The sequence below is a fragment of the Trichosurus vulpecula genome, chromosome 7, assembly GCF_011100635.1.
Source record: "Trichosurus vulpecula isolate mTriVul1 chromosome 7, mTriVul1.pri, whole genome shotgun sequence".
In the NCBI taxonomy this organism is placed as follows: domain Eukaryota; kingdom Metazoa; phylum Chordata; class Mammalia; order Diprotodontia; family Phalangeridae; genus Trichosurus; species Trichosurus vulpecula.
Window position 1 is genome coordinate 42,156,147 of NC_050579.1, and position 22,973 is coordinate 42,179,119.

Below are 22,973 nucleotides of genomic sequence, written 5' to 3' on the forward strand. Positions count from 1 at the left end.
AAACAGATTCATAGACCTCAAGTTAAGAGTCCCTGTTAGGAGACTCTAGACCTATACCTCTCACAAATAAAGCTGGCCGTGGTCCTAGTCTCTCTGTTAAGTAGAAATGTTGATGTCCCTAATTGGAGTGAGGGACTTCCACCCTCCAGTACTGTCCTAAAGCTGAAAAGTCTGAACTCTTTCTCAGAGTTCTACTTCTGAAAAGTCCCCCTGGACCAAATGATACAGAGGCAAAACTTCCCCAAAGGGCAAACAATGTTTCTGCCCCTTCTAGGGCTGTAATGGGGGCACAGAAGATGTCCAGGGACTCCATGGTGTTAGGGGACAGGGTATGGTTCCACTCTGAGCCATAAATCATATTGGGGGATGAGTGAAATGGTGCTTGAATTCTCTGTATGCAAGGATGTGACTACGCCTGGTAGAAAACGCTGAGGGAGCCAACTTAATAGGCAGTCAATAGTCTAAGTCAAAAGTACCTTCTGAATTGGTTTGAACCCTTTGCCCCAACCCTTGACCTCCCCTTGAAGACAAGTCAACAAACATGGCTCTCCATGTTTTTGTATTACCATTCATTGCTAGAAGGCTGCTAGGCGTGAAGCAATCCAAACTGGCTGCAATGACCAGGGCCTTTGCTGGGGAAATCACAGTCCTGATTCTGATACGAAGGTAATTCTGATAGTTCCTTAGCTAAGGGGGTAAGAGCATAGGGCCAAGGTCACCACAAATATGAACTGGCTAACTTTCAGCATAGTGGTATGGTAAAGAGCCCTGGAGTTGAGAAACCTGAGTTCAAATCCCAACCTTGTGCCACTTAGCCGTCACCAGAGACATTTCAATTCTACTTACTAAGCCTAGATTTCCTTCTCTATAAAATGGAAATGATACACTATGTGTCCCACAGGGTTATTGTGAGGAGTGCACTTTACAAACCAGAACTGGTGCAACCATTCTGGAAAAACATTTTAGAAAGCTATGTGGAATGATATAAAGTGATGAAAATGTTCATTCCTTTTGGTCCAAAGATTCCACTTTTAGGCATATTCCCCAAGGAGGTCAATGACAAAAAGAAGCCCCCATACACACCAAAATATTTACAGCAGCATTCTTTATGGTAATAATGAAGTGGAAACAAAGTAGGTACTCATCAATTGGGGAAATGACTAAACAAATTTTCGTACATGAATGGACTATTACTGCGCTGTAAGAAATGGTAACTACAGAGAAGCATGGGAAGATTTATACTAACTGATACGTAGTGAAATTAATAGGACCAGGAAAAGAAAATACACAATGACTAGAACAATGTAAAAAGAAAGAACAAGAACAAAATACTTGAAACTGAAGCCTGTGAAATTACAATGACCAAAGAAAAGATAGGAGAAAGTACTTACCTTCACTTCTTTACACAGGCAAGGGATTATAGCTGTTCAACACTGAATATACCATCAGACTTTTTTTTAATATGTGGGTTAGTTTTGTCTAGGTTTTTTTTTCCTCCTTTTTATTCTTTCTTCTAATGGTTGGCTCTGAGGGGAGTGGGGGAGGATACACTGGGAAACATTAGGTGATATAAAAACAAAAGATGTCAATAAAAAAATATTTTTAAAACCTTAAAGAACTAGGTTAATGTGATTTGTAATTATTCTCTTATTGCAGAATGCATCTCTACCCCCAACACCTTCACAAATGCATGCTATTGGCTATACATCCAGCTCAGTACCTGCTGATCCCCATTACTGAAAAGATACCTCCTTGTGCCACATGCATTCTATCACCTCAAGCATATTTTAACAAACATTCATTAAATGGCTGCCATGTGACAGATCCTGAATAAAATGCTGGGACACAAAGACAAAAATGAAAGAGAATGGTCCCTGCCCTCAAGGAGCTTACATTCTACTGGAAGGAAACAGTATGTACACAGAGTTTTTAAAATATAGAATACACACAAAATAGATGTAAAGTAATTAGATAAGAGGTGAAGAAGAATTACTAATTGGGAGCATCAGGAAAGGCCTCTTGCAAGAGGTGGGATTTGAGCTAAGCCCTAAAGGACACTAGGGCTGAGGCGGTATTACATGCTAGACTTGGGATTTAGTGCAGACATTTAATGAGGTGACCAAAATGAGAAGTCTCTGAGGGTGGATTCCAGAACAATTAAAAGTCCAGATTCCATTAACATGGCACAGAATGCAGCTCACTCCACAGAGTGGGGTGGAGGATTGGAAAAGTCCTCTTAAGCTGGCTTGCTTTCCAATCCATTTCTTATACCTCTCCTGCTTCATGAGACACTTGCCAGACAAACATATGGCATGCACCTGTTCCTCCTGATTTCCTCCACCTATGAGGACTGGTTCAGTAGATACATCTCCAAGGTGCTGGCAGAAGCCAGTTCCCATCCCACTGGCTATTTGTCCAACAAGACATTTGGCTAGAACCAAGTCCAAGCAGTGAAGAGATAGGAGGTTGTGCCAACTGTCTTGGAACTGGGATGCTGAGAAATGTCAGAAAAGCTATCTCTCTCTTTCTCTCTCTCCAAGATCTAATAGATGGGTAATTGAAAACATGGAAGGTGGCTGCAAAGGGCATTCTTCATCAAGAACAGAGGCAGCTGGTTAGTTAGTGCCATGGCCAAGTGGAAGACACACCTGGGAGAAATAACAGGTTAGGCACAAGGAGGCTCCCATTCCTTCTACTACTAGGAGATGGGGTAGAGTTGCAGATGAGGGTGGATTCTCTGGGGCATCACTAACTTTCCGGAATTTCCCATGGTTCTTGATCAAAATCCATCTTAAAAAACACCCCACTCTGAGTATTTCTCACCTCTCAAGACCACCTCACAAAAGTAACTGTTTACATGGAATGACTAAAGGACAGAGTGTTGGGATGGGACCAAAGATTTAAAAGCTGGATTACAAAATGCAAAATGGATAATTTTGATTATGTTAAATGGAAAAGTTTTTGTACAAACCAAGTCAATGCAACAAAGGTTAGGAGGGAAGCAGAAAATTGGGAGAAAATCTTTTCAACCAATGTCTCTGATAAAGGCCTCATATCTAAAATATACAGGGAACTGAGCCAAATTTATGGAATACAAGTTGTTCCCCAATTGAGAAATGGTCAAAGGAGATGAACAGGCAGTTTTCAGAGGAAGAAATTAAAAGATATCTATAGGCATATGAAAAAATGCTCTAAATCACTATCGATTAGAGAAATGCAAATCAAAACAACTCTTAGGTACCACATCTCTCCTGTCAGATTGGCCAACATGACAAAACAGGAAAATCATAAATGCTGGAGAGGATATGGAAAAATTGGAACACTGTCACACTGTTGGTGGAGTTGTGAACTGATCCAGCCATTCTGGAGAGCAATTTAGAACTATTTCCAAAGGGTTATAAAAATGTGCATACCCTTTGACCCAGCAATACCACTTCTAGGGCTGTATCCCAAAAAGATCACACAAGTGGGAAAGGGACCCATATGTACAAAAATATTTATAGCAGTTCTTTTTGTGGTAGCAAAGAATTGAAATCGAAGGGATGCCTATCATTTGGGGGATAGCTAAACAAATTGTGGTATATGAATGTAATGGAATACTATTGTGCTATAAGAAATGGGAAAGACATGGACTTCATAATAAGCTGGAAAGACCTACATGATATGATGCTGAGTGAGGGGAGCAGAACCAGGAGAACATTGTACACAACCACAGACATATTGATTCGGTGATGACTAACTTTGATAGACTTGGCTCTCCCCAGCAATACAAGGCTCAAAGACAGCTCGAAAGGACTCATGATGGAAAGAGCTATCTATATCCTGAGAAAGAATTATGTAGTCTGAAGGCAGATTGAGGCAAACTATTTGCCCTCTCTCTTTTTTCTCTTCTTTTTTGGTTTTGTTTCTTCTTCTCGTGATTCATTCCATTGGTCATAATTCTTTACAACTTGACTATTGTGTAAATAAGTTTAATGCAAAGATATATGCAGAACATATATTAGATTCCATGCCATCTTGGAGGGGAGGGGCGAGCAGAGGGAGGGGAAGAAAATGTGGAACTCAAAAACTTGTGGAATTGAGTGTTGTAAACTAAAAATAAAAAATCTTAAAATACAGATTTAAAAGCTGGAAGGGACCTTAGAGGTCATTTAGTCTGACCATCTCACTTTACAGAGGAGGAAACTGAAGTTCTGAGAGGTTCACTAACACCTAAGCTAACACTGTTAGCAAATGGGCAGTAAAAGTCAGGATTTAAATCCACATTGTCTGACTCCAGATACTGGGTTCTTTTCACTGTACCCCTGGGCACACGGTGAGTTTGTTAGGGGTAAGCTGGAGTCAACTCAAATGGCTAGCAAGAATCAATTGTTAAATATTCAGTGTGAGCATTTACACCTCAGAAAGGGGCAAATACAACAAATCAAGAACCAATTTACAGTTCTGTTAATTGTCCAGACTTAAGAAAGTGATGGAGAAAATGTTTACGATACAAATTAAATTTTAAAATGTGTTGTGGGTACACTGTGGCTATTGTTTTTCCTGGAGAGCCTGTTGTACATCTACTAGCACACTGTTGATTTTAGTGTGGAAACAGGACTAGGATGAACCCCAAAGGATGAGGTCAGTTTTAGTGTTAGAATAGGGTGATCCCAGACACAGAGTCCATAGAATTGGCAGGCACCTATATTCAACAAGGCACTCAATCAAACAAAGCAAGGAATAAGCTGTATGCTCAAATTGTCTTCCCTTCCTATTTATGGGGACACTTCATCTTAAGGATAACTTTATGGAATAGGATCATAGCTCTAAAGCTGGAAGAGATCTATCTCAAAAGAGCCATCCAGTAGAACCCCATCATTCTATAGATGAGTAAATGGAAGGCCGAGAAGGTCATAAGATCATAACACTAAAGCTAGAGGGGACCTGAGAGGCTAGCCAGTCCAATATTCTCATTTTACAGATAAAGAAACTAAGGACTAACTGTCAGGTGTATTTTAGTAGGGATTTCTTTAGTACACGTGTTAGATTTGAAGCCTCTGAAGTCTGAGATTCTATACTTTGTGTATATGCTCATCACTTATTTGGTATGTTATTCAGATAGAGTTTTACTTGTGTTTATATTCATAGCTTGAGCACCTAGTACAGTATCTGGTGCATAGTACAGCAGGTAGTTAATAAATGCTTCTTGTCATGTTAATCTGATTCTAGGTCTTTTGTTGTTGTTGTTCAGTTGTTCGTCAGTCATGTCTGACTCCATTTGGAGTTTTCTTAGCAAAGATACAAGAGTGGTTTGCCATTTCCTTCTCTAGCTCATTTTACAGATAAGGAAACTGAGGGGTGGAGCCAAGATGACAGCTGGAAAGCAGGGACTTGCCTAAAGCTCTCCCCCAGGGCCTTCCAAACACCTATAAAAAGGGCCCTGAACAAATTCTAGAACTGCAGAAGCCACAAAATAGAAGAGGGAAGCAGGGCTCCAGCCCAGGACAGCCTGGATGGCCGCTGGGTAGGGTCTATCACACCATACTGGGATCGGAGCAGAGCAGAGCCCAGCATGGGCCATGCCTGGACCAACCAGACCAGGAGCCGGGTAGAACAGGCCCTAGCGCCCTGAATCAGTGAACTGTGGCAGTTACCAGACTGCTCAACCCACAAACACCAAAGACAACAGAGAAGGTTAGTGGGGAAAAAACTACTGGGACAGAGTGAAAGGAGTTCACAGTTCAGCCACCACCCCAGAGGTGGTGGAGGTGGTGCAGCTACAGAACTACAGCTGCAGTTGCTTCTAGTCCCAGGCCCACCTGGTGGGAGGAATTAAGTGGTGGATCAGAGCAGGAGTGCAGAACCTGCTCAGATCTGAGTTGAGGTCCAGGTTGGCAGTTCTTGGGGCAGAAGGAGCACTGGTGTGGCAGAGCTTGTTGTGTAGAAATAGCTCTGAAAACAACAGCACAGCCCCTCAAGCTTGGGACAAAGTACTCTCTACTCTACAAGCAGTCATACCCCCATGAAAAACTCAAGGGCCAAGCAGTTGGCTGGAAACATGGTCAGGCAGCAAAAATGGACTCAGATTCAGTCTCAGACTTTGGAATCTTTCTTTGGTGACAAAGAAGACCAAAATATATAGCCAGAAGAAGTCAATAAAGTCAAAGAGCCTACATCAAAAGCCTCCAAGAAAAACATGAACTGATCTCAGGCCATGGAAGAGCTTAAAAAGGATTTAGAAAAGCAAGTTAGAGAAGTAGAGGAAAAATTGGGAAGAGAAATGAGAGTGGTGCAAGAAAACCATGAAAAACAAGTCAATGACTTGCTAAAGGAGACCCAAAAAATACTGAAGAAAATAACACCTTAAAAAATAAACTAACTCAAATGGCAAAAGAGCTCCAAAAAGCCAATGAGGAGAAGAATGCTTTGAAAGGCAGAATTAGCCAAATGGAAAAGGAGGTCCAAAAGACCACTGAAGAAAATACTACCTTAAAAATTAGATTGGAGCAAGTGGAAGCTTGTGACTTTACAAGAAATCAAGATATTACAAAACACAACCAAAGGAATGAAAAAATGGAAGACAGTGTGAAATATCTCATTGGAAAACCCACTGACCTGGAAAATAGATCCAGGAGAGATAATTTTAAAATTATTGGACTACCTGAAAGCCATGATCAAAACAAGAGCCTAGATACCATCTTTCAAGAAATTATCAAGGAGAACTGCCCTGATATTCTAGAGCCAGAGGGTAAAATAGAAATTGAAGGAATCCACCAATCACCTCCTGAAAAAGATCTCAAAAAGAAGACTCCTAGGAACATTGTTGCCAAATTCCAGAGCTCCCAGATCAAGAAGAAAATATTGCAAGTAGCCAGAAAGAAACAATTTGAGTATTGTGGAAACACAATGAGGATAACACAAGATCTAGCAGCTTCTACATTAAGGGATTGAAGGGCTTGGAATATGATATTCCGGAGGAAAATGGAGCTAGGATTAAAACCAAGAATCACCTACCCAGCAAAACTGAGTATCATGCTCCAAGGCAAAATATGGATTTTTCAATAAAATAGAGGACTTTCAAGCTTTCTCAGTGAAAAGACTAAAGCTGAATAGAAAATTTGACTTTCAAACACAAGAATCAAGAGAAGCATGAAAAGGTAAACAAGAAAGAGAAATCATAAGGGACTTACTAAAGTTGAACTGTTTTGTTCACGTACGGTAGATGAAGGGAATATACATATATATTACATACACACACACAAAGGGCACAGGTAAATTGAATATGAAGGGATATCTGAAAAAAAAATCAAATTAAGGGATGAGAGAGGAATATATTGAGAGAGGGAGAAAGGGAGAGATGGAACGGGGTAAATTATCTCACATAAAAGTGGCAAGAAAAAGCAGTTCTGCTATGAGGGCAGAGGAGGCAGGTGAGGGGGAATGATTGAATCTTGCTCTCATAAGATTTGACTTGAGGAGGGAATAACATACACACTCAGTTGGGTATCTTACCCCACAGGAAAGAAGGAGGAAGGGGATAAAAAAGGGGGAACGATAGAAGAGAGGGCAGATGGGGGGAGGAGGTAATCAAAAACAAACACTTTTGAAAAGGAACAGGGTCAAGGGAGAAAATAGAACAAAGGGGGAGAGGATAGGAGGGAGCAAAACATACTTAGTCTTTCAGAACTTAAGTATTGTGGAAGGGTTTTACATAATGACACAAGTGTGGCCTATGTTGAATTGCTTGCCTTCTTAGGGAGGGTGGGTGAGGAGGGAAGAGGGGAGAGGATTTGGAACTCAAAGTTTTAAAAGCAGATGTACAAAAAAAAAAGTTTTTACATCCAACGAGGAAATAAGATATACAGACAATGGGGCATAGAAATCTATCTTGCCCTACAGAAAAGTAAGAGAAAAGGTGATGGGGGGGGGGGAATGGGGTGACAGAAGGGAGGGCTGACTGGGGAACAGGGCAATCAGAATATATGCCATCTTGGAGTGGGGGGGAGGGTGGAAACGGGGAGAAAATTTGTAATTCAAACTCTTGTGAAAATCAATGCAGATAAGGAAACAGACAAACAGGTAACTTGCCTAGAATCACATAGCTAGTAAGTGTCTAAGGCCAGATTTGAACTCAGAAAGATTGAGTCTTCCTGACTCCATGCCTGGTGCTCTATCCCATGCACCACCTAGCTGCCTCATTTACAAGTCTTACCTCCCTCAATTAGATTCTAAGCTCTAGGAGAACATAGGCTATTTCTGGCATGAACCTTCACATGTGAGAGTTGGAATGCACCTCAGAGGTTATAGGATCATGGCTCTAGAGCTGGGAGGGACCTTAGATGCTATTGAGTTCAATCCCCTCATTTTATAGAAGAGTGAGCTGAGGCCCAGCATAGCTAAGTTCATAGGATTATGGGATTGTTTCATTAAACTAAGCTTTATTTTTAAATAAAATTTTGACCGAGGCAACTGTAAAACTGTGTCCCTTCCAGGGACATCCATTGTCACTATTGTAGATAGCCTTTTCCACTAAGAAAAGCCTAGTTGAAGATGAAATCTAATTCATGGTGAGCTTGGCTTTCTGTCTGATAAGCTTAAAGACCTCGATGTAGAATGGGGTAAAGGAAACCGAATATTTACACAGTCGCCAGGGATGTCTTAATGACTATATCCTTGTTCCCCTAGATCTCTTTGACAATTATATAGGCAGCTGTAAAGGAAGAGGGAATTGATTGTTACAAGCCCCTAGTACTTGGAGATATTAAATTGAATTATGTTCAAGATCCCAAACCCCTGGCGTGGCAGTGGTGCTGTGGGAGGCTGGGATGGTAGTAATGCACGACTATCAGACAGGATCAAAACATAAAGCAACAGAGATGGCACCCATAAAGTGATCTCACCAAAATAGTTACTGTTAGAAAAAGGTCAGTAAAAACAGAGAGGTAAGAAACAAACGATTAGGAGAATGGCAGGTAAGGGGATTACGATTCTTGGCTTGTGATATTTTTACTGAATTCTAGAGAATTATGAAGTAATTCTAGATTTTAAACAGATGAAATGATGATTGTCTTTATTTCCTTGTTTACTTAAAAATTACCTGCCTTTCCAAAAGAGGGAAATGAGTTATAATTTCTATTGAAAATAGATCAAGAGATATGAAGGCTTGTCCCAGGACAGAGATCAAACAAGTCAGTGGATGGAAATCCCTAACTGGGCAAGAAGCAAAATTAGGGTACATAGAAAGTGCCTGGAGAAAAACATGGTCCAAAATATGGTCAAATTCTAACTATCTGAAATGAATTTACCTTCCAGAGGTTAGCAGAAAAACAAAGCCCAGATCTCTGCCAAAATACCATGCAGCACTAGGCACAACTAATCAGGAGACTGGGCACCTACACTTGCTGCCTCCACGTCCTTTCCTCTAGCTCTCTTCTAAACTCTGTGCAATCTGGCTTCCAGCTTCATCATCATTCGGCTGAAACTACCTTCTCCAGTCACCATTAATCTCTAAATTGCCAAATCTAGCAGCACCTTCTAGGTCTTCTTCGTTCCCACTGTTGTTCATCCTTTGTTCTCAAAGAAGACCAATCTGCTGCATTTGACTCTGTTGGCCACCTTCTCCTCTTCCTGGATACTCTCTCCTGCCTTTTTTTTCTAGGACATTGACCTCCTCTCCCCCCATTCTCCTCCTACTTGTCTGTCCACTCCAGTTTCTTTTACTAGAGCTTCACATCACACCCACCAGTGCTGCCCAGAGATTCTGTCCAGGGCCCTCTTTTCTTTTCTTTCTATACTCTCAATGATTTCATCAATTGCCACACACTCGACTATTATCTAGAGGCTGATGATTCCCAGATGCATAAATCCAGCCTTGGTGTTTTTCTTGAACTCCAGTCTCACATCACCAACTCCCCATTGGACATTTGGGACTAGATGTCTCAGAGGCATCTCCAACACAACAAAACGGAGCTCATCTCTTCCCCCAAATCCACACCTCTTCTGCACTTCCCCATTACTCTCAAGGGTAACACCATCCTCCCAGTTACACAGGTTTGTAGCCTCACTGAAGAGCCTCCTCAACTCCTCATTCACATTCACTCTATGTATTTACCAGTTGCCAAATCTTCTCATTTCTTTTTCCATAGCAGCTCTGAAGTGTCTTCTTCTCTCCATTTACACAGCCAATGATAGATGGGATTCGCACTGGACCTCTAAAAGGAAAAGACCATGTCTTTGGGACCTGGACTCCTGAACCCAGATCTCTGGCATTGGCCTGAGGCACCTGGCCCATCCCATTCTTTTAACTGCCTTTTCACTGTGGCCCTCATTGTGTGCACCTGCCCCCACCCCCGCCCCCTCCACTGCTTGCCACTCCTTAATCCCATCCACATCTTCCCACAGTCTTTCAGTATAAAAGTGTCCATCTTTCCCCTATTAAATTGAACAGATTCCTTAAGAGTCTGGCCCACTTGTGTTGGTGTCACAAATAGCGCAGACTCGCTAGGAATCTCCCCACCCCAACCTGTGTCTTAATAAACTCGCTTCTTGGACTGAAAAAAGGCTTGAGTGGTCGAATTCTTTCAAAGCAGACCCCCACCCTGTACCCTTGGATTTGGGGTTCCCAGCACCCCTAGGCCACAACAACACCACTGTAAATCAAGCCCTTATCACCTTTCACTTAGACTATTGTTTTAAGTCTATCCCCACTCCAATTTATCCTTCACAAAGCACCCAAAGTGATTGTCCTAAAGTAGAGATCCGACTGTGTAACTCCCCTACTCCCCAACTCCAGTGGCTCCCTGTTGCCTCACACATAACCCTCCATCTTCCACCTCCAGCCCTTTTCACTGGCTATCCCTCATGCCTAGAATGCTCTCTCCTCATCTCTGCCTCGTGGCTTCCTTCAAGTCCCAGATAAAATCCTACCTTCTACAAGAATCCTTCTTAATCCCAGTGCCTTGTTATTTTATTTATCCTATATATAGCATATTCATACATATTTACTTGCTTGTTGTCCTCCCCTTCCCCATTAGATTATGAGTTGGAGGGCAGGGATTGTCTTTTGCCTTATTTTGCATCCCAAGTGTTTAGCATGGTGCCTAGCACCAGGAGGTGTTTAACAAATGTTTATTGACTGACATATCCACTCTGTCTTACATTTAGAAGCTGCCTGAACTTGGGGGGACCTCTGCCTTTGTCCTAGAGTGACCCACCCCAGAAATTCCTCAAATCTGGGTAAAGAGACTTGGGTGACTCCAGAATACCAAGGGGGTTGGGAGTTTTAGGGGGATACCTTAAGCTTACATGGGGCAGATAGGCCCTTACTGCCCCAAACTCAGACATTTAGTATTAGTTTTACTACCTTCCATAAGCTGGCCATTATTCTCCTTTTCCTCCCTATCTTTCAGGAGCCACACCCTAAGCTCTTTATAGAAGAGTTCCACTCATTGAGAGTAACAGAAGGTCCTAAGTCTCATCCCATCATTTGACTAGTCAGATGTATTTACATGGTCAACAGCTGGGGAGGTCTGGATTTCCCATTCCAATATCACCAGTTGATATGCTATTGCCTATAAGACAGCATGCTAGGGGAGGTACATGGCTAAAGCCTCATGTTACACACTACTCTCATTGGATTCTACCCAGAAGGCAAGATCTAATTGCTTCTAATGCCAGCTGGTCACAGAGCATGGAGGACCTACAAGTAGGGAGGTTTGGAGACAGACCATTAAAGCCATTTCTTTGGAATTTTACTCTATCTCTTGCTGACACTTATTGGAGAACTGGCTGCAAAGGGAATTCATCTTTATGGTAGAGTATGGTTTAAACAGCTCCCCATCTTAGCCACCTGAGAAGGGACAAATGGCTGTCCCCATTCAGGGCCTCTGACTGATTTAAATGGCTTTGTAAATGTCTTCTATCAGATCTTTAAGTCAATGGAACTCTGCGGCCAAGAGGATCTCTACACTGACCCCATCAAACTATGCTCTCACCAAACATTATTCTTACTAAGTTGTTCAGACTTGTCCTTCACCCTCCTGAGTTCCTTGCTAGTAAAAGGCCTTCTACCTCCAACCTCCCCATGGAAAAAGTCGCCCCTAGGAGCAATAACAGGTAGACGCAAGGTTCTCTCACCATTAAAACAGGCTTTCAGCTCTCAGCCTCGTGCCCATTCCCATCTTCTTCCCTCACTAGCCCTGATATCCGTTCAGCATAATGTTCAGTGAGGTCTTTGGATCGGAAACCATACTTGCCCACCCACAAGTTGGTTCCTGCCCCAACTCTTTTACTTGGGCTGTTACTAAGTCCATGAGTTGTTCCTCTGCCTTCAGAACAGGGTCCTTAAAGGACAAGAATGCATATCTATCTCCAGTTGCCAGGCATCCATGGGCAGTTTACTTTCATTTTCCTTATGCTAGTGATACAGCTTCTCTAGAGTCTTCAGCAATAGGAAAGAAATGGTGGTAGTTTCATTCTTCTTGTCAATCTCCTTAAACACCCAGCAGGCTAAACCCACTGGGTCACTAGGGGTCCCCTCTCTATCCAGTTGAAAGACCTCTACATATGAAAACTCTCCTCAGACACCACAGGGTCCCAAACTTCTTTATCAAGCTACCCAATCAACCAGCTCCCCTCCCTCTGCACTGTCCTGTCCCCACTTCAACTGAGGTTAGCAACAAGGTCATTGCAGAACAATCCTTCCTGCCACACCAAATGTTCTGACACAGGTCAGTCTAGTGGTTCAAGTTCAGGACTAGGACAAAATGAGACACTCATAGATCATATAACCTTAATAAAAAGAAATTTACTCAACAATATCAAGGAAAGGATATTTAATAAAGATTCAGCATTGGTTCAGTAGCTCTTTGCCATGATGGTGTACCTAGTTGGAAAGGTATGTTATCCTGCAAGTCCATCCAACCCAAAGAGTCCCAAATACTCATGTTATTCAGTCATTTTCTGTTGTGTCCAACTCTTCACGACTCCATTTGGTGTTTTCTTGGAAAAGATACTGGAATGGTTTGCCATTTCATTACCAGCTCATTTGATGGGTGAGGAAACTGAGGCAAACAGGATTAAGTGACTTGCCCAGGGTTACACAGCTAGTGTGTGAGGCCATATTTGAACTCAGGAAGATAAGTCTTCCTCACTCCAAGTCCAACACACTGCACAACGCAGCTGCTCTCAAATATTCATACCCTGAGATTTTATGCCTTAAGCAACTATAAAGTAACATCAGTGATTTGAGCCTTAGTCCCCCAGACCAGGGCTTCTTAAATTTTTACCTTTTTTGGTTTTAGCAGCGTTCACTGGCGCTGTGTGGCCTGAGGGCATGTGCAGTGCAAAGTGTCCATGCTTTTTGTTCAGAACCAAGGCTACAATGAAGTTGTGTGAGGCACCATGGGCAAGTGCTGCCAGAAACACCTCAGATTCATTAACGCATTTGATTTTTAATTAAATTTTGGTCGTTGTGCATTCAGAAATGTTTTACTGTTGCCAAATTTTTCGTGACCCCATATGGTGTTGAAACCCACAGTTTAAGAAGTGCTGCTGGACCAATTGGGTCTCAGGGACGCTTACATTGCCTTGTTAGAAAAAAAACTAGCCTGCATGGCAGACATGTTCCATTCTTCTTGGGACACGTATGATAAATTTCTAGCTCTGCAACAATAGGACCTAATGCCCTGGGTCCCTATCAGACGTACAGCAAATGCTGCTCTTACCATCGTCTCTTCATGCCTTCATCAGCCTGTGCTATTATTATTCCTAGAAATCCTCCAGAGGATCTAGCCAACAGGCTGCAGATTTTTCTCTTGTTCTTTTTAGTATGTCAGGGGTACCAATGTACCACTCAAGCTGTTGTCTCATTCTTGCTACATGATCAACTCATTTCCTTTTCCCATAGTTCCTATTCATCTTGTTCATTCTGAATGTGGAAAGGTGAGAACCAGATGCAAGATATATTGAATTTGTCACTATAGTCAAGAGAGGATCTCTCCCATGTCCAAGTATACATCTGATCTGGGAAAACAAGCATAGCTAACCAAATAGTAAAACCTTCAGCCTACATCCCTATGTCCCTTATGCACACAGAGTGGAGTCTGATTGAAGTTCCATTTGTGCAAGTTTGTTATTTCAGTCAAATACTAGTGCATACCCTTGAAAAGAAATTACTACAGGGACATCTAGTAGGAAGTAGCAAGTGTAACAAGAAAAACAACTAGAATATCTAGCAACTGCATTTGTATAGGAGACCAAAATAATCCCTTCCAGGTTTTAGTGCCTAACATCTGGGAATGTAATTACCATAATTAACCATTTACTGAGCGGCAACTTTTGAGCACTAAATTACTTGAAACCTGTTTCATCCCAGAACCCAATTAAGTAGTTGTTTGAACTAATATTACAGTACTGGTTACTGGTTACCTGTACTATAACCTCAGACTAGTTTTCTATCCCTGACTAGTAACTACATAGCCAGGACATGTTTTAACAAATTAGTTTAGTCTACAACTTTTTCCTATTAATTAGAAGAAGGCTAATCTTGGCCCACTGGCTCAACATAACAAAGAACTTTCTGTCAATTAAAGCTAACTAAAAATGCTGTATGCTGCCTTAGGAGGTAATGAGTTCACTGTCACGGAAGGTTCCAATTGGAAGAGTTTCATTAGGTGTGCCCTGGAGGATTCCTGCTTCAGACAGTGATTATACCAGGCAAATTATGACATTCCTTTCAACTCTAATATTCTACAATTCTATTTCAATATTTAGAAGAGAAGTGATGACACCATGATACAGAACAACTGTTGCTATTAAAATGGAAGTAGAGGAAATCTAATCCCAATTAAGGAGCCATATCAATCCCAACAGGAGTATTTCCTAAGAAGGAGGAATGATGTGATATTAATGATTATGGTGTGTAAACGCATCTTGGAAAGAATAATAATGATGATGATGATGATAACTAACACTTATTTGATCTTTATAAGAACCCTGAAAAATTACTAAAGGTATTACTATCCCCCATTTTTCAGATGAGCAAACTGAAGGTCAGAGAGGCTAAGTGATTTGCCCAGGGTGAGATGGCTAGTAAATGTCAGAGGTGAGATTCAAACCTACCTTTCTCCTTTACTCCAAGTATAGCACTGTCCACCATACCACACTGTAATCACTATACTAGACACTATGTTATTCGACTGGACATTTTGAGTTCTATAATTAAGGTTGTTATCACAATTTCTTTAACATAATCACTTTTCATTCTATGAATTTTCATGAAAAATATTTTAAGACTAGTTTAAAACCACCGAAGGCAAAAAAAACTGCATTTATTTGTTAAAATTCAGAATGTATTGGAATATATGGGCAACTGCTGCACAGCTGTATTGAAAGTCAACTTCCAAGGCTGGTTCGGAATCCAATTCATCCTTTGAGAGAAGACATACCAGCTCGCATAATTTCATCAACCAAGAGAATGTTTGTAGCAATCACTGTACTAAAGAAACAGATGACAGTTTTAGTAATGCACACCAACTCATCCTTCCTCCCCTACCAATCTTCAGCTACACTGGGAATGTCATTCTTCACTTTTCATTAGTATAAGCGTTTTGTGAGCCAAAGAATGCAAGCTATTAAAAATAAAAATACTGTTCCTATTTTCTTGTTTAAAGTGCCTTTGTTATCATGACCTATGGCTTGAACTTAAAGCCTTGTAATTTACTTGATTCTCTCTCTCTCTCATTCTCTCTCTCTCTCTCTCTCTTCTCTCTCTCTCTCTCTCTCTATTCTCTCTCTCTCATTCACTCGCATTCTCTCTCTTCTCTTACTCTCTCTCACTTTCTCTGTCTCTCTCCTCTCTCTCTCTCTCTGTTTCTTTCTCTCATCATTTTCAGTCATATCCAACTCTTTGTGAACCAATTTGGAGTTTTCTTGGCAAAGATAATGAAATGATTTGCCAATTCCTTCTCCAACATAAATACATATATATATACACATATATATGTATATATATATGTGTATATATATACACACACACACATATATATGAAACAAACATATATGTATATGTACGTATATATTTATTAGCAATTTACCAACGTAATTATTTAAAGATTCTCCCATTAGATTGTAAATTCCTTGAGGGGAGGGACTAATTTTACCTTTCTTTGTATCCCCAGTGCTTAGCACAATGACTGGCACATTGTAATGCTTAATGAATGCTTAATGCTTAATAAATACTTGTCATTGAATGAACAGGGAAATCAAATTTTTCTCTTAGAGGTGAAAATAAAAAAAAATATGGCACAATCTAATGATGAATATCAAACTGTTTCAAAAATACCATAGTTTTTGTTTCTGAATATAACTGAAAAAGTTCATAAAGAATTTTAATTGTTCTTTAAAAGAAAAAAAGACATCAAATAGGATCATGAGGGTTTTTTCCCCTTGTTCATAGAAATTCAACCTTACCAAGAGTGAAGGAGTTGCTTCTTCACACAGTAGTTGTCCCAGACTCCTGATTCTGCTGGTAGTATTGGTGCACCTAGAAAGTAAAATAAAGTCTCTTAATACTATTGCCATGCATTTATGTTCTCTCTTACAAAAGGCTAAAAATCAAATAATAACCAAGCATTCTCCCATATAAAATCTGCTACACTGGGGGGAGGAATCCTATTCCAAGGGAAAAAAGACAATATTAGAGATAAATAGAAGAAAAGAAAAACCTACTTCTGATAACTTTAAATGTGAATGGGTTAAACAATCCAATAAAACTAAAAGGAGTGACAGATTGGATAAGAAAACAAAACTCCCACAATCTATTTCTGACAAGAAACACACCAAAAAAGGATGACAGGCTTGAAGAAAATATAGTATGTATCAAATGAATCCAAAAAACAGGAGCTGCAATCTTGATATCAGACAAAGTAAAATGAAAATTTACAATATTAAAAGAGGTAATGAAGGAAATTACATCATACTGAAAGCAGAGATAACAAGCTGATATCAATATTAAACTTATATGCTCCAAATACCCATAATCTAAAATCACAAAAGAAGAAATAACTCAATACAAGACAGATAGTAAATACAATAGTAGCAGGAGACAAAGTTCTGGACAAATCCAGGAAAAAGATAAGCAAAAGAGAAAATACATATTTGAACAAAACTGCTAGAAAATCAGAGCTTAAAGACATATGGCATTTTCTAAATGGGACTGTTAAAGACTATACAAATCGCTCAGCACCATATGGAACATTTATAAAAGCTGACTATGTATTAAGACAGAGAGATATTGCAAATAAATGATGAAGGCAGAAATAGTAAACACATCCTTTATAGACCCAAAACAACCACACACAAAAAAACAATGAATTCAGGGAGCACAAAACAAAAGACAGACTCAAATGGAGTGTTAACAATGAAATCCTGGGGTGGAGCCAAGATGGCAGCTGGAAAGCAGGGACTTGCCTAAAGCTCTCCCTCAGGTCCTTCCAAACACCTATAAAAAATGGCTCTGAACAAATTCTAGAACTGCTGAACCCACAAAATAGAAGAGGGAAGCAGGGCTCTAGCCCAGGACAGCCTGGATGGTCACTGGGTAAGGTCTACCGCACGGAGCTGGGAGCAGAGTGGAGCACAGCCCAGCGTGGGCCACGCCTGGACCAACTAGACTAGGAGCCAGGCAGAACATGCCATAGTGCCATGAATCAGTGAGCTGTGGCAGTTACCAGACTTTAACCCACAAATGCCAAAGAAAACAGAGCAGGTTAGTGGGGAAAAACTGCTGGAATGGAATGATAGGAGTGTGTAGTTGGCCCCAGCCCTGGGGGCGGCAGAAGTGGTGCAGTTCTGGGGCTGCTTCCAGAATTCCAGCTGTGTTTGCTTCCAGCCCCAGGCCCACCTGGTGGGAGGAATTAAGTGGTGGATCAGAGCAGGAGTGCAGAACCTGCTCAGATCTGAGTCGAGGTCTGGGTTGGAAGTTCTTAGGGGAGGAGGAGCACCGGTGTGGCAGAGCTTGTTGTGTAGAAATAGCTCTGAAAACAACAGCACAGCCCCTCAAGCTTGGGACAAAGTACTCTCTACTCTACAAGCAGTCATACCCCCATGAAAAACTCAAGGGCCAAGCAGTTGGCTGGAAACATGGTCAGGCAGCAAAAATGGACTCAGATTCAGTCTCAGACTTTGGAATCTTTCTTTGGTGACAAAGAAGACCAAAATATATAGCCAGAAGAAGTCAATAAAGTCAAAGAGCCTACATCAAAAAACTCCAAGAAAAACATGAACTGGCTCAGGTCATGGAAGAGCTCAAAAAGGATTTGCAAAAGCAAGTTAGAGAAGTAGAGGAAAAATTGGGAAGAGAAATGAGAGTGATGCAAGAAAATCATGAAAAACAAGTCAATGACTTGCTAAAGGAGACCCAAAAAAATACTGAAGAAAATAACACCTTAAAAAATAAACTAACTCAAATGGCAAAAGAGCTCCAAAAAGCCAATGGGGAGAAGAATGCTTTGAAAGGCAGAATTAGCCAAATGGAAAAGGAGGTCCAAAAGACCACTGAAGAAAATACTACCTTAAAAATTAGATTGGAGCAAGTGGAAGCTTGTGACTTTACAAGAAATCAAGATATTACAAAACACAACCAAAGGAATGAAAAAATGGAAGACAGTGTGAAATATCTCATTGGAAAACCCACTGACCTGGAAAATAGATCCAGGAGAGATAATTTTAAAATTATTGGACTACCTGAAAGCCATGATCAAAAAAAGAGCCTAGATATCACCTTTAAAGAAATTATCACGGAGAACCACCCTGATATTCTAGAGCCAGAGGGTAAAATAGAAATTAAAGGAATCCACCAATCACCTCCTGAAAAAGATCTCAAAAAGAAAACTCCTAGGAACACTGTTGCCAAATTCCAGAGCTCCCAGATCAAGAAGAAAATATTGCAAGTAGCCAGAAAGAAACAATTTGAGTATTGTGGAAACACAATGAGGATAACACAAGATCTAGCAGCTTCTACATTAAGGGATTGAAGGGCTTGGAATATGATATTCCGGAGGAAAATGGAGCTAAGATTAAAACCAAGAATCACCTACCCAGCAAAACTGAGTATCATGCTCCAAGGCAAAATATGGATTTTCAATAAAATAGAGGACTTTCAAGCTTTCTCAGTGAAAAGACCAGAGCTGAATAGAAAATCTGACTTTCAAACACAAGAATCAAAAGAAGCATGTAAAGGTAAACAAGAAAGAGAAATCATAAGGGACTTACTAAAGTTGAACTATTTTCTTTACATTCCTACATGGAAAGATGATGTGTATAATTCATGAGACCTCAGTATTAGGGTAGCTGAAGGGAACATATCTAAAAAAGTAAAATCAAATTAAGGGATGAGAGAGGAATATATTGAGAGAGGGAGAAAGGGAAAGATAGAATGGGGTAAAATATCTCACATGAAGGTGACAAGAAAAAGCAGTTCCTTGGAAGGGAAGAGGGGGCAGGTGAGGGGGAATGAGTGAATCTTGCTCTCATCTGATTTGACTTGAGGAGGGAATAACATACACACTCAATTGGGTATCTTACCCCACAGGAAAGGAGGAAGGAGATAAAAAAGGGGGGACGATAGAAGGGAGGACAGATGGGGGGAGGAGGTAATTGAAAGCAAACACTTACAAAAAGGGACAGAGTCAAGGGAGAAAACAGAACAAAGGGGGATAGGACAGAAGGGAGCAAAATATAGTTAGTCTTTCACAACATGAGTATTGTGGAAGGGTTTTGCATAATGATACACATGTGGCCTATGTTGAATTGTTTGCCTTCTTAAGGAGGGTGGGTGAGGAGGGAAGAGGGGAGAGGATTTGGAACTCAAAGTTTTAAAAGCAGATGTTCAAAAAAAAAGTTTTTGCATGCAACTAGGAAATAAGATATACAGGCAATGGGGCATAGAAATCTATCTTGCCCTACAAGAAAGTAAGGGAAAATGGGATGGTGGGGAGTAGGGTGACAGAAGGGAGGGTTGACTGGGGAACGGGGCAATCAGAATATATGCTATCTTGGAGTTGGGGGGAGGGTAGAAATGGGGAGAAAATTTGTAATTCAAAATCTTGTAGAAATCAATGCTGAAAACTAAAAATATTAAATTAAAAAAAGAAAGAAAAAAAATAAAGTTATCTTCCAACTCTGATAAAAAAAACAATGAAATCCTAAGTAATGAGTTGATCAAAGAGCAAGTCATAGGAACAATTAAAAATTATGTGAAAGAAAATTAGAATGGTAAAGTAACATATCAACATTTCTAGGAGAAAATTTATTACATTGTCTTAAAATGAATTTCTTTAGTATGTATCTAATGATTTTCTTCATGATCACTACATTTCTATTACCTGTGTTCAAATCTATGCCAAAGAGCTTTCCTGTTTCTGCATGCTCTGCCTGAATTTTCACTAGTGTTTCCTGGAGATCGAAGCCAGAATTCTGAGCAAGAACCTTTAATAGAGAGAGAAAAAAAGTATATATATGAATGTCTAGTGGTGAAATTAAAAGTAGGTCACTTGTTCTCAAGTTATGAAAGATATATGCACAAAATACTATCATAATACATCTATTTTTAGAAACCCAATTCCTCGATTCAAGAGGAAATTCATACTTCAAGCTCAATGAGATAAACACCAAGTTTCCATTTGTCTCTAATCAACATTTATTACGTACCTACTATGTACCAGGGGACACAGCTATTGACACAAAAACAAAAATAAAAAGGGTGAAAATCATCAAGGAATTTTATTCTGGAGAAAAAATCAAGTAGATGACATGTGCCTATTTAAATATATACAAAATAAGTACAAAATTATTTGGTGGAGATGAAAAGATTCATGTAGAAAGTGATTCTTGAGCAAAATTTGAAACTAGGGATTCTATGAAACACAGATGAAGAGAGAATGCATCCTAGGCATGAGAGACAGCCAGTGCAAACCACAGACAGGGGAGATAGAATGTCATGTCTGAGGAACTGTAAGAGAGCTGCTTTGGTTAGACTACAGATTGTAACATTGATTCTAAAGGGTAGAAAAGTAGTTCAACCAAGTTATTAAGAATTTTAAAAGCCAAACAGAGAAGAATTTATTTTATTCTTTAAGGAATGGGAGCCACTAAGGCTTCTTGAACAGGCGAGCGACGTGGTTAGACCTCTACTTTAGAACTATTAAGTTGTAAGCTCTATGGAAGATGGATCCATATGAAGAGAGAGTTGAGGTAAGAAGAACAATTAGGAGACTATTTTAACAGCTGAGGAGAGAGGTAATGAAGTCCTGAACTAGGGTGGTGGCTTCTGACTATTCAGTCAGAATACTCAGATTGGCGCTGGAGATAGAAATAACAAGCTGGTGAGAGCTGGAGATAGAAATAACAAGATTTGGCAACTGCCTGGATTTGTGGGTGTGACATGGGACTGAAGCTCAGGATTCCAAGGCACAGAGGTGATAATTAAACCTATGGAAGTTGATGCAACCTTCAAATTAGATAAGAGAACTGAGTTTTGACGGACTCTAACACAGGAGATAGAGGAGCAGTCATTCAGGAAGGAGGAACAAGAGGCAGCCATGTCAAATACAAACAAAAAACAAACCCAGAAAAGAGAAACAAGAGGAGAGAGAAGTCAACAACGCCAAAGGCTGCATGGAGGTTAAGAAGGATGAGGAATGAGAAAAGGCTTAGATTTGTCCGTTAATAAGCACAATACAAGTATTTCTGTATACACTGTAGAACAAGAGAGAATTGTGCATAAAACTGCAAATCTCCATTATATAAAGCTTGCTTTTCTTTTTAAGTATATAAATTCCTGCTTCTATGCTTCCATGGGGCCTTTTTTCTGTCTTCTTCTCTTTGGAGGTAGGAAATGGTGGAATCTGATTCCTGCCCCCACTTTCCCCCCATCTTTCCTTCCTCCCCTCAAAAACTGGAAATGAAATAAGACATTTATGACAATATAATATAACATAATCAAAACAAGCAAGCTCCCACATTACCCATGTGCAAAAATATGTCTCATCCTATGAAACACAGTTTCATAGTTGAGTTCATCACTTCTCTGTCGGGAGCTGAGTAGGAGTCTGCTTTCTGAGGACTAGCTTCACTATGGACAAAGGGCCTTATCACCAGTAGGCTGACCACTTGGTGATGACATCTTGGGCCATGGCAAACTAAAATACAAAATGTCCCCCAGTCCTGTGCAGCCTCCTTCCAATTTTGCAGTGATGGTGGCAGAGTGGCAAAAGTGGGGGAGCAAGGTATAAAAGATAGTAAGAATCAGTTCTGGGGCCATGTATAACTTCGAATGTTGATGCTCTAAATGTGAGGGCCTTGTCCAATGACCAACAAGTGGACATACAAATGGAGCTGAATCATCAATCTTGACATTCTCACTATCAACAAAACCAGAAGAAAAAACAAATAAAGTTGTAGCTAAGGAAGGCTGGCTCACAGATATTCCTTTGAGGAATAAGGAAAGAGAATGGGAAATCAGGTTTTTTTTTTATTTTAGTATTTTTATTATACATACAAAGGAAATTAGAAATATTATTCCACAGAATGTTTGATCATATTGTAGTCTTCTAGGAAAATATCTACAAAAAGACCACCATCAAAATAGCTGTAGCTCATGAACCAGCCAACAGCTGCAGGGGATAAAAAGGTAGACAAATTCTATAGGAAAGTAGATAAAACCCTCCAAATTAAATTACTAAGTACTCTGATACTGGATGACTTTAACACAAAGGTGGACAGGGTCAGAATGGTGAGAAATGGTGAGAAAGCATGGCTCAGAAAGACAGAATAAAAATCTTGTAGAATCCACAGAAACCTCATACCTTTACATCATGAACATTTTCTTCAAGGAAAAAAATCTGTCAGCCCTGGCCATGATAAGCACCACTTAATGTAACAAAAAATGAAACTGATTCCACTTTGACTCATTGTTATATGAGTGTATTCAG

The 22,973-nt window shown here is 40.2% G+C and overlaps 1 protein-coding gene across 3 annotated transcripts in view; it reads right to left on the reverse strand.

Annotated features, from left to right (window-relative positions):
* Positions 1-15,351: 15,351 nt before the first annotated feature.
* CCT6B (chaperonin containing TCP1 subunit 6B) overlaps positions 15,352-22,973 on the reverse strand; it is a 45,190-nt gene continuing 37,568 nt past the window's right edge. For all 3 annotated transcript variants that reach the window (XM_036765871.1, XM_036765870.1, XM_036765869.1), the window contains 3 exons: positions 20,367-20,469; positions 16,453-16,525; positions 15,352-15,478 (listed from right to left, as the gene is read on the reverse strand). In XM_036765871.1, coding sequence (XP_036621766.1) covers positions 15,406-15,478; positions 16,453-16,525; positions 20,367-20,469 — 249 coding nt within the window. In that variant the 3' untranslated portion in view covers positions 15,352-15,405. The remainder of the gene's footprint in view (positions 15,479-16,452; positions 16,526-20,366; positions 20,470-22,973) is intronic.